At 38.0% G+C, this 15,866-nt stretch overlaps 1 protein-coding gene across 1 annotated transcript; it reads left to right on the forward strand.

Moving 5' to 3' along the window:
• Positions 1-395: 395 nt before the first annotated feature.
• Positions 396-14,305, forward strand: usp40 (ubiquitin specific peptidase 40). Its single transcript, XM_079377712.1, has 31 exons — positions 396-1,148; positions 1,883-1,950; positions 2,049-2,162; positions 2,511-2,675; positions 2,934-3,080; positions 3,725-3,868; positions 4,145-4,273; positions 4,386-4,514; positions 4,775-4,882; positions 5,267-5,582; positions 5,804-5,885; positions 5,965-6,133; positions 6,350-6,434; positions 6,920-6,990; positions 7,337-7,698; positions 8,416-8,572; positions 8,887-8,947; positions 9,105-9,158; positions 9,245-9,333; positions 9,418-9,504; positions 9,586-9,622; positions 9,711-9,775; positions 9,855-9,929; positions 10,016-10,124; positions 10,246-10,325; positions 12,103-12,221; positions 12,356-12,421; positions 12,525-12,735; positions 12,823-12,918; positions 13,155-13,249; positions 13,637-14,305. Exons 1-31 carry the CDS (start codon positions 956-958, stop codon positions 13,749-13,751), a joined length of 3,798 nt encoding a protein of 1,265 aa, XP_079233838.1. The 5' UTR covers positions 396-955; the 3' UTR covers positions 13,752-14,305.
• The last annotated feature ends 1,561 nt before the right edge of the window (positions 14,306-15,866 follow it).

Genomic DNA, 15,866 nt, shown 5'->3' on the forward strand with positions numbered 1-15,866 from the left:
ACATTTTCCATAAATAGGGTACAATCGTTTGTGGAAAGTGCATACAATGTTTAATTAATATTATATCAGTAATGTAAAATAATGTAATAAATAATATTATTTATATGTAAAAATGTATTTAACCTCTTGCTCTTTGCACTACAATAAATTGATCTTACTTTATCGCTGTTTTATCAGTGTTTATGTTTCACAGATTTAAATATGAACATTTATGTGTAATGCATTCATTTTGTATTAGCCGTTTGTGTATAACAACTGATTTATTATATAAATATGTATCTTTAAACTACAGAACCCATAAGACCAAGATACAGCCAGTTGAAGGAAATATGTAGTTCTACGCTAAACAAGATTAGGAGGGCCGTTAACATGGAGAACTACAACTACCACAATGCACAGCGGCTTGACGTGTCATCAAGCAAACATGGCCGCGTCCTAAAAACATTAATGGTTTTCCACTCAGATTTCAATTCTTCCATTATTACTACTAACAAACTGGTCGATTCGAATGAAAGAGTCGAGTTTAAAAGGATTATGTACCGAATACGTTAGCGGTCTAATAAAACGAAACGAATTCAGCGGCTGTGGCGAAAAAAAGTGTTATTTTAAACCTCAAAGGTGAAATATGGAAGCAGTGCAGTCACCTCTCAGATGTCCACGTTGCGTTTTAAGGACTGAGATTTACTCACGACACCTGTGATTCATCCAGAGGAACGTCACGACACTTAAACGGGGCAAAAAGAGCATTCGGTTCTACTTTTGGTTTGGAAAAGCGATGTTTAGTCCTGTAAAATCATCGTATTCCAGGGTGAGCCCATTGACTGTTAATCGGGAGCTGGGGAAGACCAAGATGAGATAGCAAGAGGTGAAACACTTCTCTTTCACAGTAAACGAAACTCGGTTCAGTAAAGAACAGGAGGTTTCCAAAACTAAGCTTTACAAGGCAGCTGCGGTCATGTTTGGAGATCTGTTTGAGGAGGACGGGGATGGCTTTTCCTCTTCTACACCTGGCACAGGTGTGAGGGGGAGAGAGAGTGAGCCTCCACCACCCCGAGGGAAAATCAATCTCTGCGGGATCAAGAATCAGGGTGGCACCTGTTACCTCAACTCCCTGATCCAGACTCTGCTGTTCACACCAGAGTTTAGGGGTAAGACGGGCTGAAATCAGATATTTCATTATTGTTAAAATGGTCAATATGTCTAAAATGAACATTTTGTCATTATTTACTTACTTCTCAATAGCATTCTGGCCTCTCTAATTCATATCATTCATCTAATTCATAATGAAGCTTCGAAATTTTATGAATCTTTTTTCAAATCAGTTGTTCGGAGCTAGTCACGTCACTTTATTATGTGACGCCTCCTTATTTCATATATTTGTGAACCCGTGTCTAATATGGTTTTAGCAGTTCTCGGGTGGGTTTTATAATTTAAGATCAGTTGTAATGACACACAGGTGTGTGTACTGGAAACATGAGTAATGTTCATGCACAAAAACACACAAAGCAAACTAAAAATTGTAAGTCGCTTTGGATAAAAGCGTCTGCCAAATGACTAAATGTAAATGTAAAAATGTACACATACATGTTATATAAAATGATATTTAGATTACACTTTCATGATAACTATTGCAGTTGGTTTGTAAAATGCTATGTTTGGGTTTAATGCTTGAGTTCAATGACTCGCTTATTCTTTGCTAATTACTTTTCTGTAAATTTGAAGCTTCGCAGCCCCAGCCCACACTTACTTTATATTGATGGAGTGGCCAAGATACTTATATAAAAATAAACCCCAAAGCCATACAGAGTTAAAACAACATGAGAATGACAGAATTAGATTTTTGGGGTGAATTAATGTTTTGACATAAAATCATCTCTTGCAGAGGAGCTGTTCCATCTCGGACCGGATGAATTAGGATGTCTGTCTGACAAGGGCAAACCAGATTCGAAGGTGTGTATGAATGTGTGTAAGTGGGAGATGAATAGAAGGCTTTATAAGTTTTTATAAGGACCAGATGGATCGATGTTTCTGGGTCTGTGTGTTCTCAGGTCCGTGTGATTCCTCTGGAGCTTCAGAGACTGTTTTGTCATCTGCTGCTGGTGGATGAACAAACAGCCTCCACAACAGACCTGACCGACAGTTTTGGCTGGACGAACAATGAGGTGCAAAGACTTTGTGATCTGTACTTACTGTCCATGCAGCAGGTTTAGATTTACATCTAACAAAGAAAATTGCAACGACAGTCCCTTTGTAATCTGGGGTTAAGTGGGTTCCCAGGGTCACATGGGTCACTTTGGATAATAGCATCTATGATGTAACTAAATTATCTTGCTCAAGGCAAAATCAGCAACCGTTCAAATAGAAATGAGTGCTTTACTCTGGTTTGAGACCAAACAGTGGCTTGTAAATCAAACAGTTTCCACATAAAGTGTCTGGTTAAAGTTACTAAAACTAAAATGATCAAGCAGCTTGTTCAAATCTTTGGTCCTATGTTTTGATTTTGTCTTTAGGAAATGGGTCAGCAGGATGTGCAGGAGCTGAACCGGATCCTGTTCAGTGCTCTGGAGAGCTCTTTAGTAGGCACTTCAGGCAGCAGTCTCATACAACGGCTGTACCACGGGACGCTTGTCAACCAGATCACCTGCAAGGAGTGCGGCAATATTAGTGAGAGACAGGTCAGAAAAAGAATGTACCCTTTTTTCCTCTTATTTTTGCTTCCAGCTGTCCAACTGTGACAACTTTAAATATAACCAGCACAAAACAGAGCATATTTATTATTTATGATACACTGTTCAAAAGTTTGGGTTTATTTCTTAGTTTTTTAAGAAATTAATAATTTTAATAGCAAGGACACATTCGTTTGACCAAAAGTCACCGTAAAGACATTTATAATGTTACAATAGATTTAAATGCTTCTATTTCTGTTCTCTTAGGAGGACTTTCTGGACCTGACTGTGTCAGTGCGTGGTGTGAGTGGGCTAGAGGAGGCGCTGTGGAACATGTTTGTGGAGGAGGAGATGTTTGAGGGTAATAATCTGTACCGCTGCAGCAGATGTGATCAGCTGGTCAGGGCCGCTAAGGTCAGTCACCTCTCAGAACTCACTCTTTTTTTTTTTTTATCTGAGGTAATGCTTTTCATTTGTCCTTCGAGGCCTTACACATTGAAGAAGTTTTGCAAAATCCCCAGTTATATATATTTTTTAAAGGGGTCATGTCATTTTTTATTATTATTATTTACCCTGAGGTAAAAGTTTAAGGTCTGTAAGATTTTTTTTCATGTTTTTGAGTTGTCTCTTTTATGCTCACCAAGGCTGCATTTAATTGATTTGATTGTAAAAACAGTAACACTGTGAATTATTGATTACATTTAAAATAACTTTTCCATTTTAATATATTTTAAAAAATAGCCTATTGTATTCCTGTCATGGCAAAGCTGAATTTTTAGCATTGATTGTCACTTGATCCTTCAGAAATCATTCTAATATGCTGATTTGGCAGTTGAGAAACATTTCTTTTATCACAGTTGAAAACAGTTGTGCTTAATATTTTAGTGATAACCATGATGCATATTTTCAGGATTCTATAGATATTGTTATAGATCAAGGAAATTTGATTCCTCATGTAATATGATCCTTATAAACATGTGAAAGCCATTCTAGATACACATTCAGATGAGTCGACTGTAGCTGGTTATAAACCAGCTTAACTTTGTCTTTTGTTGCAGTCTGCTAAACTGAGAGAACTTCCACCATTCCTGACCATTTCTTTGTTGAGGTTCAACTTTGACTTTGCCAAGTGTGAGCGCTACAAAGAGACTGGGAGCTACGTTTTTCCTCTTACATTCAACCTCAGACCATTTTGTGAGCAGGTACCAGAGCCGGATCGCACACAGATACATGTTCCAAACTCTCCAGCCAAGTAAGATAAGTCTGTGTTACTGGTGGAGATTCTGCACTGAACAGTGTATGATATCTGGTCGTGTATTTTAGAATCCACTGCAAGCTCAGAGTTACCATCCTGTTAGCAGCTGTTGAGATTGTTATTTCAAGCAGAAACTAGAGGCACAGCTCTAGATGGAGAGCTATAATGACCACAGCAACTCAAATTCAGAGCAAGGGTTTAACAAATGCTGTGTTTCTAACAGAACAATTGGCCAGACTCAGAGTATTCGTACGAGCTCTTCTCTGTCATTATACATAAAGGAGGCTGTTATGGAGGTCATTATCATGTCTACATCAAAGACATCGATCAGCTCGGCCACTGGGAGGCACCGGTCAGTCTGTTGTTTTTTATTGCAGTCTTTATCTATGGTTCAGTATTAACCAGTCCAATCCAAAAGTGACAAGTAACCACTATTTATTATTTAAATTTTTTTTTTTCCTCAGGAGGAAGAGGTAAAAGGGAAAGCGAAAACCCAGAGACAAGAGGACAAAGTTGGGGAAAGAAAGAAAGAGAGTGAAAATTCTGTTGACGCAGAGGATCCACTCTCTGTTCTTACTGACGTTCTGGCTCAGGTACGCCATTACACCATAAAGCTCTAAAGCTATGCAAGACTGTAAGTAGATGTTTGAACACTTTTGGATTTGTAGCAGTTATTTAATGTATACAATGATGAAATTCCATCTGAATCAAGAAAATATAATTTCTTTCACAGCACAATAAAGGGAAATTATGAGCATATTCTGTTTTGAAAGGCAGGATAACTGTAATCAATATTTCTTAAACTTTGTAGTCCTAAAATTTCACGTGCTGATTTTCACTTGTTTTTTGTCAGGAGGAGTCAAAATGTGTGCTTGTAGACCAGCTGGGCCAAAAGCTGATGAATAAAACGGGCACGCCATGGAGCAAAAAATATAAAAAACAGTATGGCACCATCAGCAAGGTTGGGGTTCTGAAGTTGTACGCTAATCTTCACACAGATACAGTAATAGACTAATGTTCAAAAGCTTGGAGCCAAGGAGGTTATTTATTTTATTTTTTTAATTAACTTTTTTTTTAAACTTTCTATTCGTTTAAATGTTGCCTTGTTTAACATAAGAGACACACTTTTTTTTTTAAATCTTACTGATCCTAAATTTTTGAATGGTATTAAATGTTTATCCACAGTTACTTATTAGAATAGTAAAATTAGTAGAATATATTAGTAATTTATGATACAGGCCAATAATAGCAGTGCTGCAACATAAAATGTTTCTTTTGTAGTTGAAATGCTAGCATAGTGTAACTGAACGTAAGCATTCATACTGACCATTTTGTCATCCATCAGTTTCTTCAGAACCACCCTGAAGTGTTTATCCTGGTCTCCAATGGAACCCGTGTAGCTCTGAAAGCTGCTGGTCCTGCAACAACAGAACCCGGTCCAACAGAGGCAGTCACTTCAACTTCAGCCAATAACAGCCCAGAGAACACTGAGCCAGAAATGGCAGGAGACACTGAAGGCCCTGACGGATGTCATTGGTTTGACCTGAATGACTCCACTGTGACGGCCGTTACGGAGAAGGACATAGAGAAGCAGTTTCAGGGAAAAGAGAGTGCCTACATGCTATTTTACAGGAAGACAACTATGAAAAGACCTCCAGAGGGTATGTTGTGTGTATGTGCAGTGCACAGGGTCCAGCTTTAACTCTTAGTCACGCTTATAATGGCCATTTTTTACCACATGTGAAACAAAAGCAAATTTTATTGCTTTTAGTGCTTAGCAAGTGTTCATTTTGGACTCTGTGTGTGCATATGTGGTGCAAATCCATTTAAATACTGAAACGTTATTATACAAAAGGCTATTTTTGTGTGTCTTTTTAAACAGCCATAGGAAACCCTGCGTACAAAGTGCCTCCTCACCTGGTGGAGGTGGTACAAGAGGAGAATGCAAGACTTCAGCAGAGAAGGTGGTTTTATATACTCATAAACGCTCACACATTCAGCATTGGGCATTTATGCAATGTTAAAATCATCTGTCTCTTGTAGAGCTGAGTTTGATGCCAGCAGCAACAGCATTGAAGTGCGGCTGCATTTGGCCCCTCATTACCACTACCAAAATGGAGCCCTGCACCCCGTATCTCCAGACGAAGACTCCATCACAGTCACCTTTGACCGCAGAAAGACTGTGGGAGACCTGCGATTGGCCATCTACCAGGTGACATCACTAATCTATTTCTAGTCCTCCTTCCTTAGCTGTGCTCACACATGCTGCAGTTTTTCAGTAACAGTATGACCTAATGTCATTAATTTTCAGTGATAGTCGATGGTCATTTTTGGCTACATGAGCAAAAGCAGTTTTAATGGAGATGATTTAAAGTAGATCTGACAGAATATGTTGAGTTTTCTCTGACCTTTGACCTTGGTTTCATAGATGCAAGATCTTTGGGAAGGAGACATGGCATTGACATTGGCTAAGAATGTGCCAGCTGGGTTACATTTGTATGATACACTAACAGGTGAACACACAATTTTTGCACTTTTTGTAAGAACTTAATACCTTTTATTCAGCAGGGACAAAAGTGGCAGTGTCATCATCTACTTCAAATAAATGCTGTTTTTTTTACTTTCTATTCAACAAAAAATCCTGAAAAAATGCATCACAAAAATATGAAGCAGCACAACAATTTTTGGCTTTGATAATAATAAGAAAGCAGCAAATCATCACATTAGAACGATTTGTGAAGGATCATGTGACACTAAAGACTGGAGTAATGGCTGATGAAAATTCAGCTTTGCAATCACAGGAATAAATTATGTTTTAGAATATATTCAAATAGAAATGCTTATTTTAAACATTACATAAATGTTTTTACTGTGTTTATAATAAAATGCCTTGGTTAACATAAGTGACTTCTTTAAAAACATTATAAAATCTTACCGACGCCAAGTGTGCATGGTTATTTTTTTAACAACTGTTCAAGTGTCTCTTGTGTTGTTTCAGATGACCAGATATCCCTGTATAGTGCAGGTGTGTCTAATGGCTCTGATCTCTTTGTGTGGAATGGAAGAGAGGTGAGCACCTACTTCATCAGTGGTCATATAGATTTATTATGAAATTGATAATGTTTCCACTGACACTGACGCCCACAAATAAACATGGTGCCTCACAATCTTGGTTTATAAATCTTACTCCTAGTTTTGAGAACATACAAACATCCAAAGTCATTTAACTTATCACCTTTTTGCAGAGCATAATGCTTTTTTCAGAACCGCCATTTCTTCTGTGTGATGCATCAAGCCAGATTAAGCACCGGCTTTGACATTGGCACCTCGTTGGTGGAAAAGAGATGTAAATGGATTGCAATTTAAAATAGTTAAACCCAAATTGATGTTTTCCTTTTGCCTCTCTTTCTTTCAGGTCAGTGGTGTGACGGTGAAAACTGGCATCGAAATGGAGCCTGTTTTGCTGACCGTGCTGCGTCCCTCTGTGGAGGAGCTAGGATGTGGGGATGGGTCAGGGGTTGAAGACGCTGATGGATCCGGTCTGCTGCGTTCCATGAAGGGCTTTGCTGGTGGGGCCACTCTTTGTACAGTGCTCGAGGCTCTAGGGCCTCAAGAGGCCCTTCTGTGTCAGGAGCAGAGCCGTCCAGGGGCCAGTGGGGGCGGGGCGAGTGGGTGGAGGGTTTTCCCACCTCAGGACATGCAGAGGACACTACGAGAGCTGTCTCTGAAGGACGGAGACGCCCTGCTGCTACTGCAGCCAGAGGAACTAGACAGCAGGTAAAGGATGCCTTGATACCATTTTTTTTTAACACAGCAAAAATTCATATTAAACGCACTCAATTTAAGTTAGTTCACCCAAAAATGAAAATTCTGTCATCATTTATCATTTCTTATGTTGTTTCAAACCCATAAGACTCGTTCATCAAATAGATTTTAGAAAAAGAAATTAAGATATTTATGAAATCTAATAAAATAAAGAGCAAAGAAATGGGTAACACTTTATTTTAAGGTTACGTGTACTTATTATTATTATTATTATTATTATTATTATAACAATTAATTGTGCATAATAACATGCAAGTAACCCAATGCTAAACCCTAATCCTAACCCTAACCATATAGTAAGTACATGTAGTTAATTAATATTACTCCGTACTTAAATGTATAATTACAATGTAACAAGGACACCTTAAAATAAAGTGTAACCAAGATTTGTTTTTATTATTATTGACACAATTTTCAGTAGCAGGTCTGCATTATTTTATACTGCCTATTTCACTCATTTTAAAACCAGGTGTCTTTTTTAAAATTGCTTAAGGCAACTTGCCTTATGCAATTACATTAATAAAAGTTCTGACAATGTTTGTCTTGTTTTTGTGATGAGATATTAATGCAATAATGTGATGCTTTTAAAAGTAACATTTCACAACACTGATACTAGAGAAGTAAATATACCGTAAACACTGATATAATAGGAGCCGTGATTTTCTGCAGTATCTTCAGCCTCAGCGGTGACATGGTCACTGTGACAACGCCCTCAGACTGCCGCTGGCTGCAGGTGGAGTTTTGCCCACAGAGCGGCATGAAGGAGGAAGAGGAGGAGGAGGAGCAAGGGAAGAAAAGGAGTAAAGTCTCAGCTTCAGGGAACATGGTCAGAATGAAAACATGCATGTACACACACTTGTGTTATTTTGGTATTATTTTTATGCTATTATAATATTTAATAATTTTGTATTAATTAATTTAATCATAATTTTTGCAAATTAATTTTTATAGTTTGTATTAATTTAAGTTTGATTAAGTTTGTGCTTTTGTCATTTTTATTAGTTTTTTGTTTTTATATTTATTTTTAGTTCAATCTCAGTTTTAGTAATGTTAGTTTATTTTAGTTGACAGTAATACTGTGTTGTGCACAGCTCTGGTTGTAGTACAGGTGTCCTGATTTGCTGTGTGTGACTCTTGCAGCTGCTGGTGGAGGTGAAGGAAAAAGCTCTTGAGGAACTTCGCTTACAGGATGAGCTCAGTGGTAATAACACTATATAATAATACTCAGTAATATCTAGTAATAGACAATAATGCTCATTAACATGGAAAATGCTCAATAATCAATAAGCATCAGGGAAGAGCTTTTGTCTCCCTCTGTGTTCAGATCAGTATCTAATTTATTTTTATTCTGTGTTTAGGTGTTGAATGTTGTCTGAGGCAAATGGATAGAACTGGACAACTTTTACCTCCAGGTATCTTCTCAAAACCGTCATCAGCACCCCTGCTAATGTGATCCCGCTAAAGGTGTACATGCTAAACGGGTTTCTGTGTGTTCTAGTTTATGAGCATTTGAGTGTTCGGGATGCAGGGATCAGGTTGATGACTTCACTCTACCTGTGTCCCGGACCAGTGCCAAAAGCAACACAGGTGTGTTCATACAGTTTGCGCATGTGTGAATGTGAGGCGTATCACAACTTTTCTGTAATGAGAAAATATCTTTTCTCTATGCAGTTGTTCTTGTACTTCAGTGTTGGTCTAGCGCCTTCAGTTGGTCAGGAGCTAGAGATTATTGTAGAGGAGTCTCTAACCATCAAAGAGGTGAACTCTCTGGATTGTATATGTAATTTTAGCTGTGTTCTCGGGGAAAAAGTTTTAAAATGCTGGTTCCTTTTATTCCAGTGCCTTAAGGAAATGTTGCAGATGGCGAAACTTGATGGTAAAATTGTTCAGATGTTTGCTTTTTAATGACATATTTAACTTGGCTAGCTTTCTCAGATTTATTAATGAAAGATTTCTCTCTCTAGGTGAGTCATGGCACTTAAGGAGAGTGGACTGGTGTGAGGAAATTGGAGAGCCACTTATGGATGAGGTATAAAAATGAATACCAATCTCTTTCTCAATTTGCTATGATTTAAAATATTTTACTCCTGTTTGCTCTTGTCTCCCAGAATGCATCTCTGAAAGAAGCAAAGGTCATTCATGGGGACACACTGGTGCTGGTGCAGGGGCGGCTGCCTCCAAAGGTGCATTTTCAGTTTTGGATGATTTCTTATGTAAGAAGGAAATAAAACTTTTCAAACAGCTTTCTTTCATCTTATCTCAATTTCAGGGTTACCTCAAACTGTCTGTGAAGATGTACATAGACGCGATTGACAGCTCCAGCGTTCCAGAGCTGAACCACACAGCAGAGTGCCTGAGTATTGAGGGGCTCACCACAGGTTCGACTTTTAGCACATTTTCTAAAACCCAAGTGAGATTTGTTGTTTCTGTCAGATCATGACTGCTTGGGCAATATCTCTGGTTTCTGCTTGTTTATATGTGGGTGTCCTGGTGTTTCAGAGGGGTCTGGATCAGAGATAAGATTCATTGGTCATGTGGAGATATCAGAGGAGGCTTCACTTGATGATCTCAAGACTCAGGTTGGCAATCACTACTCACAGCAATAATGATGGCAACTGATAATGATAACTTACAGGTGAAGTGTGTAATTGCAGAAATGTTTCCCAACACTTTCCCCACGTAATCCTAAAGGCCAAAGCATACTTCACTTTTTACGCGTACGCAAGGGACTGTGTACAGTACGCGTGATGCAAATTTCGTCAACGGAATAGTACGCGCACCGCCGTACTTTGTAAGCTCAGGTCACACACACGCATTTAACCCTCTTGCAGTAATTCGTTTATCTGCAAGGTGGCAACCCTGCCGTGGGGGTATCGATTCACAAGGTAGCCGAAGAAAAACTGCATAATCAGAATAAACCGGAATACGCTTTAGCAGCAGTGACAATGGAGGCCTACATAGACGAGAGATTGTAAGAGGTTAGAAAATATCCTCATTTGTATATTTATATGGGTTTTAAGTCATGGCGAGAGATTGCGCAAACACTGGCCCCGTTAGGCCAGGAGAGGTATTGCAATTTGGCGAAAAAGCATATTGGTTGGTGTATGCGTACGAGTAAAATGAAGTATACTTTGCAAGGCTGTGCGGATTCTTTGGCCTTAACAGCCCTTCCAAACAGAATATATAAAAAATACCTGTCACAAGTCCTGATTTTGCGTGATAACTTGTTTTGATAATCACCATTGTGTATGGTTTTACTATAACACTAGATGACACAAAATATACAAACAATGCCGTCAAAGTGTACAATGTTTACAGCGTTTGCACTGGAAGTCTTTTTTTTTTTAAATCTATCTATATTTGTTATTTACTGACTTTAATGTCTTTGATTAATGGTCAGATGATTCCCGAATCCAAATGTATCTCTTATCTTTTTTTAATTTATTTTTTTAAGGCAAAATTAGCTAAATCGGTTATACAGTTTCTACATATACACGTTTTGTATTTGAATTTTTAAAAGAAAAGTTTATTCTAATATCAAAATGCGTCAAGAAAAGCTGTACTTGTGTGTGGTGCTTTCTGTTTGGTTAATTTCCCTATACTTTTAGTGTACTCAAAAAGGCAGCCTACAAATAGCATATTAATTGTTCTTAGTGCCGTTAAATGATTGATCGCGATTAATCACATCCAAAATAATAGTTTTGTTTACATAGTATATGTGTGTACTGTGTATATTTATTATTTATATATATATATATATATATATGTATATGTATAAATAAATACACACATGCATGTATTAATATTTAAGAAAAATTTTACATTTATATGTTAAATATATTTATATATATATAATAGAAAATTATATGAATATAAATATATACATGTAAATATTTTCAAAACATGCTGTATGTGTGTGTCTTTATATATAGATAATAAATATACACAGGACAAACATATATTATGTAAACAACTCTTATTTTGGATGCGATTAATCATGATTAATTGTTAGACAGCACTCTATATATATTAAATTGGAATAAGATCAAATATTTTAGTATCAAAACAAATTTACACAATTCACCTTTTGTGAGTACACTTATCACCCATCACTCATTTAATGATTAAACAATTGAAAGAAAAGGTAGAGAAGCTAGTGAACAAAGAAGTACTGTACTCTACCATTCAAAGTTGATCATAAGAGACATCTTTCAAAAACCCCAAACTGTTGAGCAGTAGTGTATGCTTTTGGCTGCAGTGTAAAACAGTGCCAGTAAAATGAGCACTGCTGTATCAGATCCTTATAAACACTGCACCCACCATCCCTTGAGAAAAGCCACATTTGTGTTTTTGTAGATGATGACTCTGCCGGCACTTCAGGATGTGTGTGTGCCCAGTCCTGCATTTCTGCGTGTATGGCTGCTAGAGGGCAAGACACTGTCCAGGATACTCAGAGGAAACCAGCAGACACTCAGGTTGCTAGCTTTGGATTTCCTTCATGCTCATGAATGGTGCTGTAATGGAAACACTGAACACTGGTGATGGTGGAAAAGCATGTGAAACTTTTCATTGTACTGTATGTGGGGTTGAAGTCCTTTTTTTCCTGTAGGAAGCTGAAGCTGGGGAATGGGGCAGAGTTGTGCGTTCAGAGGCTGATGAAAGAGGAGGATCTGGGGTGAGACTTTCTGACAACAATACAGATAATGAGGCGATTGATCAAATCCATGGAAGATTGAAACTGAAAAACACTGATCATTCTTTTCTCTTTATCTCTACAGCCTGAAGGATTTATTACTGAAGGTTCAGATCGGGGTGCCAGGAGAGAAGGCGTATTATCCTTCTGAGGAGTTCTTGTGGGACACAGGGCGGGACGGCACCCCCAGGGGCCTGTACGCTGCTCTGGCCTCCCAGTATGGTCTCACTCCTGACAACCTGCTCCTGGCTAAACACCTGCCTGACAAGCACACCTGGATGCCCATTTCCAACTGGGTGAGAAGAGGGTGTTAAAATGGGATTACAGTATGTTTTTAGGTGAGAGTTGAGTATACTTGAATAATCACTTCTGAATAATCCCAGACACAGCAGGTTTCAAAAAAAAAGAAGAAGAGGAAAGCTGAGAGTCTCCAGGCTGCTCCCTTCTACCTGAAAGATGGAGATATTATAGGTGTCAAGGTAAATATAATCCAAAATCTGTTTGACTACTGTTGGGGAAGCTACTGTAGAAACTGTCTAAAATTCTAATCTGCTGTTGGTCAGGTAAAGAGATAACCCGTCCCCAAATGTTTGTACCCTTTTTGAGTTAAGTTACTAAAGATATTTAACAGTGGAATATCACATTGCTGGGGGGTTTCCAGTAATGCCTTTCTCTGTCCCTTTTTTTTGTTTTGTTTGTATTTGCATGTGTGTAGAATCTGCTAATAGACAATAATAAAGAATTCATTACTCTGGAAGATGAGATTGGTCAGCAGAGACTCGGGGAGGAGGCAGTGATTCACAACACAAGGTGCATCTTTTGTTTTGTTTTTATTGTCACTCTCCAAGATTATATAGATATAGGTTTGTCAGTGTTTGCTGATTTCATTTGATTGATTAAATATGTAGTAAAAAATGCTGTAATGTTTGGTCTTTGTCAGTAATATTTATTTTTAATTAGTATCTTTATTCAGCTAGGATGCATTAAATTAATTTATAAAGACATGTATAATGTTTCACTGATTTTGAACTGCCTGACAAAAAAAGTATCAAGCATTCCACAAAAGGGGTCACAAATATTTTCAACATTGTTTGTATTTTTGATCAAATAAATGCAGTGAGCATGAGATTTTTTTTTTTTCAAAAACATTAAGTCTTACTAACTCCATTTTTTGTACTTTTTATGTTGTTCATTAAGGGGGCGTTCTGCCACTGGAGAATGTTCACAAGATATTGGGTCCAAGAAGTCGGGCCCAACTAAAAACCGGAAACCAGAGGTGGCCTTATCAATCAATGTGGGAGTGTTCAGGTAACCCACCCTGCGAACAGCCGCTTTAGATCTGCCTGTTGGTCTTCAAAACCTTCACTGAGGCTGCTAAGGTGCCATGGCAGAGACTGCCCCACTGAGTCACAGCAAGGAAGCCAAACTGAAGACAATGTGAAAGTGCTGACCAGGAAACCCAGCCGGTGAAAAATATGATTCTTTGGGCACGGGGATGCTGATCAAGTGGAAATATCATCTTCAATCACAGAAATTTCTTGAAGCTTGCACACTTTCGTTGCCCTTTTATATGCAATTAATTCCTGGAGCAAATATTTGTACCCTACAAGACTAAGAGATCAGTTTCAGCCTATGCCAATGGATTTATCCTGCCTCACTTCTGAGGGTCTGCATTTTTTACAAGGAGGAGTTTGATGGTAATGGTATGAAATGTTACAACTGTTGTCTTCAATTTTTTTTTCAACAAAATCACAATACTGTATGGAAGATGTTTTACTCAGATATCCTTAATTACCATATGTTCAGTTCTTTATCATTTATAATGCTTTCATTCACTCTAAAATAAAATTCTGTGATTATAAACTCAACCCCATATGATCCCAGACTGTAATTTACGCTGTTATTCAGTCATAATATTTTTGTTTGTCCAGTAAAAAAGTGTTTACTTTTCATTAACGGCATACAGGTGCATCTAAAAAAAAATTTGAATATCGTGAAAAAGTTCATTATCTTTTGTAACTTATTTCAAAAAGTGAAACTTTCATATATCAATCAAAAAAAGATTTGCAAAACAGGTAAGTTCCAGTTCTAGTATGTTGATTTCTGTACTCAATACTTGGTCGGGGCTCCTTTAGCACAATCTCCAGCATCATTGAGATGTGGAATCAGTCTGTGGCACTGCTGAGGCACTATTGAGCTCATCTTCAGCTTGTCACACTGTTTCTCATCTTTCTCTTGACAATATCCCATAGATTCCATATGGGGTTCAGGTCAGGCATGTTGGCTGGCCAATCAAGCACAGTAATATCATGAACAGCAAACCACTTTGAAATGGTTTTGGCACTGTGGGCAGGTGCTAAAATCCTGCTGGAAAAGGAAATCAGCATCTCCATTAAGCTTGTCAGCAGATGGAAGCATAAAGTGCTCCAAAATTTTCTAGACGGCTGCATTGACTTTGGCCTTGATAAAACACAATGGACCAACACCAGCAGACATCACAGCACCCCAAATCATCACTGACTTCAGAAACTTCACACTGGACTTCAAGCAGCTTGGATTCTGTGCACTCCAGTCTTCCCCCAGACCTTGATTTCCAAATGAAATGCAAAATTGATTTTTATCTGAATGGAGGTCTTTGGTCCGCTGAGCAACAGTCCATTTTTTCCTCCTTAGCCCAGGTAAGATGCTTCTGACGTTGTTCCTGTTTCAGAAGTGGCTTAGTAGCCCTTTTCCTGAAGATGTCTGAGCGTGGTGACTCTTGGTGCACTGACTCCAGCTTCAGTTCACTCCTTGTGAAGCTCTCCCAAGTGTTTGAATCGGCTTTGCTTGACAGTATTCTCAAGCTTGCGGTCATCCCTGTTGCTTGTGCACCTTTTCCTACCCTATTTCTTTCTTCCAGTCAACTTTGCATTTAAAATGCTTTGATACAGCACTCTGTGAACAGCCACAGCTTTCAGTAATGACCCTCTGTGACTTACCCTCTTTGTGAAGGGTGCCAATGATTGTCTTCTGGATCATTGCCGAGTCAGCAGTCTTCTCCATTATTGTGGTTTCAAAGAACAAGAGATACTCTGAATTTATCCTGTAGGGATGGTCATTTAATGAAACTCAAATGTAAATATTCTAATATTTTGAGATACTGGATTTTTGACTTTCATGAGCTGTAAGCTGTAATCATCAAAATGAAAACAAAAAAACTTTTGAAATGTTTTACTTTACATGTAATGCATCTAGAATATATGAAAGTTTAACTTTTTGAAATAACTTTACTTTTTCACGATATTCAAATTGTTTTAGATGCACCTGTATATTTTTAGTGACTGAATGTGATGCTCCATTTATAAGTCTAGGCGAAAACACTGAACTATCAGAAAATATGTTTTGGTCTGTTTAAAATGATCTGTGTAAAATTTCTTCATATTTTTTT

This window comes from Barbus barbus, assembly GCF_936440315.1.
Source record: "Barbus barbus genome assembly, chromosome: 25".
NCBI lineage: Eukaryota > Metazoa > Chordata > Actinopteri > Cypriniformes > Cyprinidae > Barbus > Barbus barbus.

What these genes read in the sequence shown, in the direction of transcription:
- usp40 (XM_079377712.1), top strand. Translation starts at nt 956, where the DNA reads ATGTTTGGAGATCTGTTTGAGGAGGACGGGGATGGCTTTTCCTCTTCT. An exon ending in TTACTGACGTTCTGGCTCAG is followed by an intron (nt 4,515 to 4,774) that starts GTACGCCATTAC and finishes GTTTTTTGTCAG; the next exon opens with GAGGAGTCAAAATGTGTGCT. An exon ending in TGCGATTGGCCATCTACCAG is followed by an intron (nt 6,134 to 6,349) that starts GTGACATCACTA and finishes TTGGTTTCATAG; the next exon opens with ATGCAAGATCTTTGGGAAGG.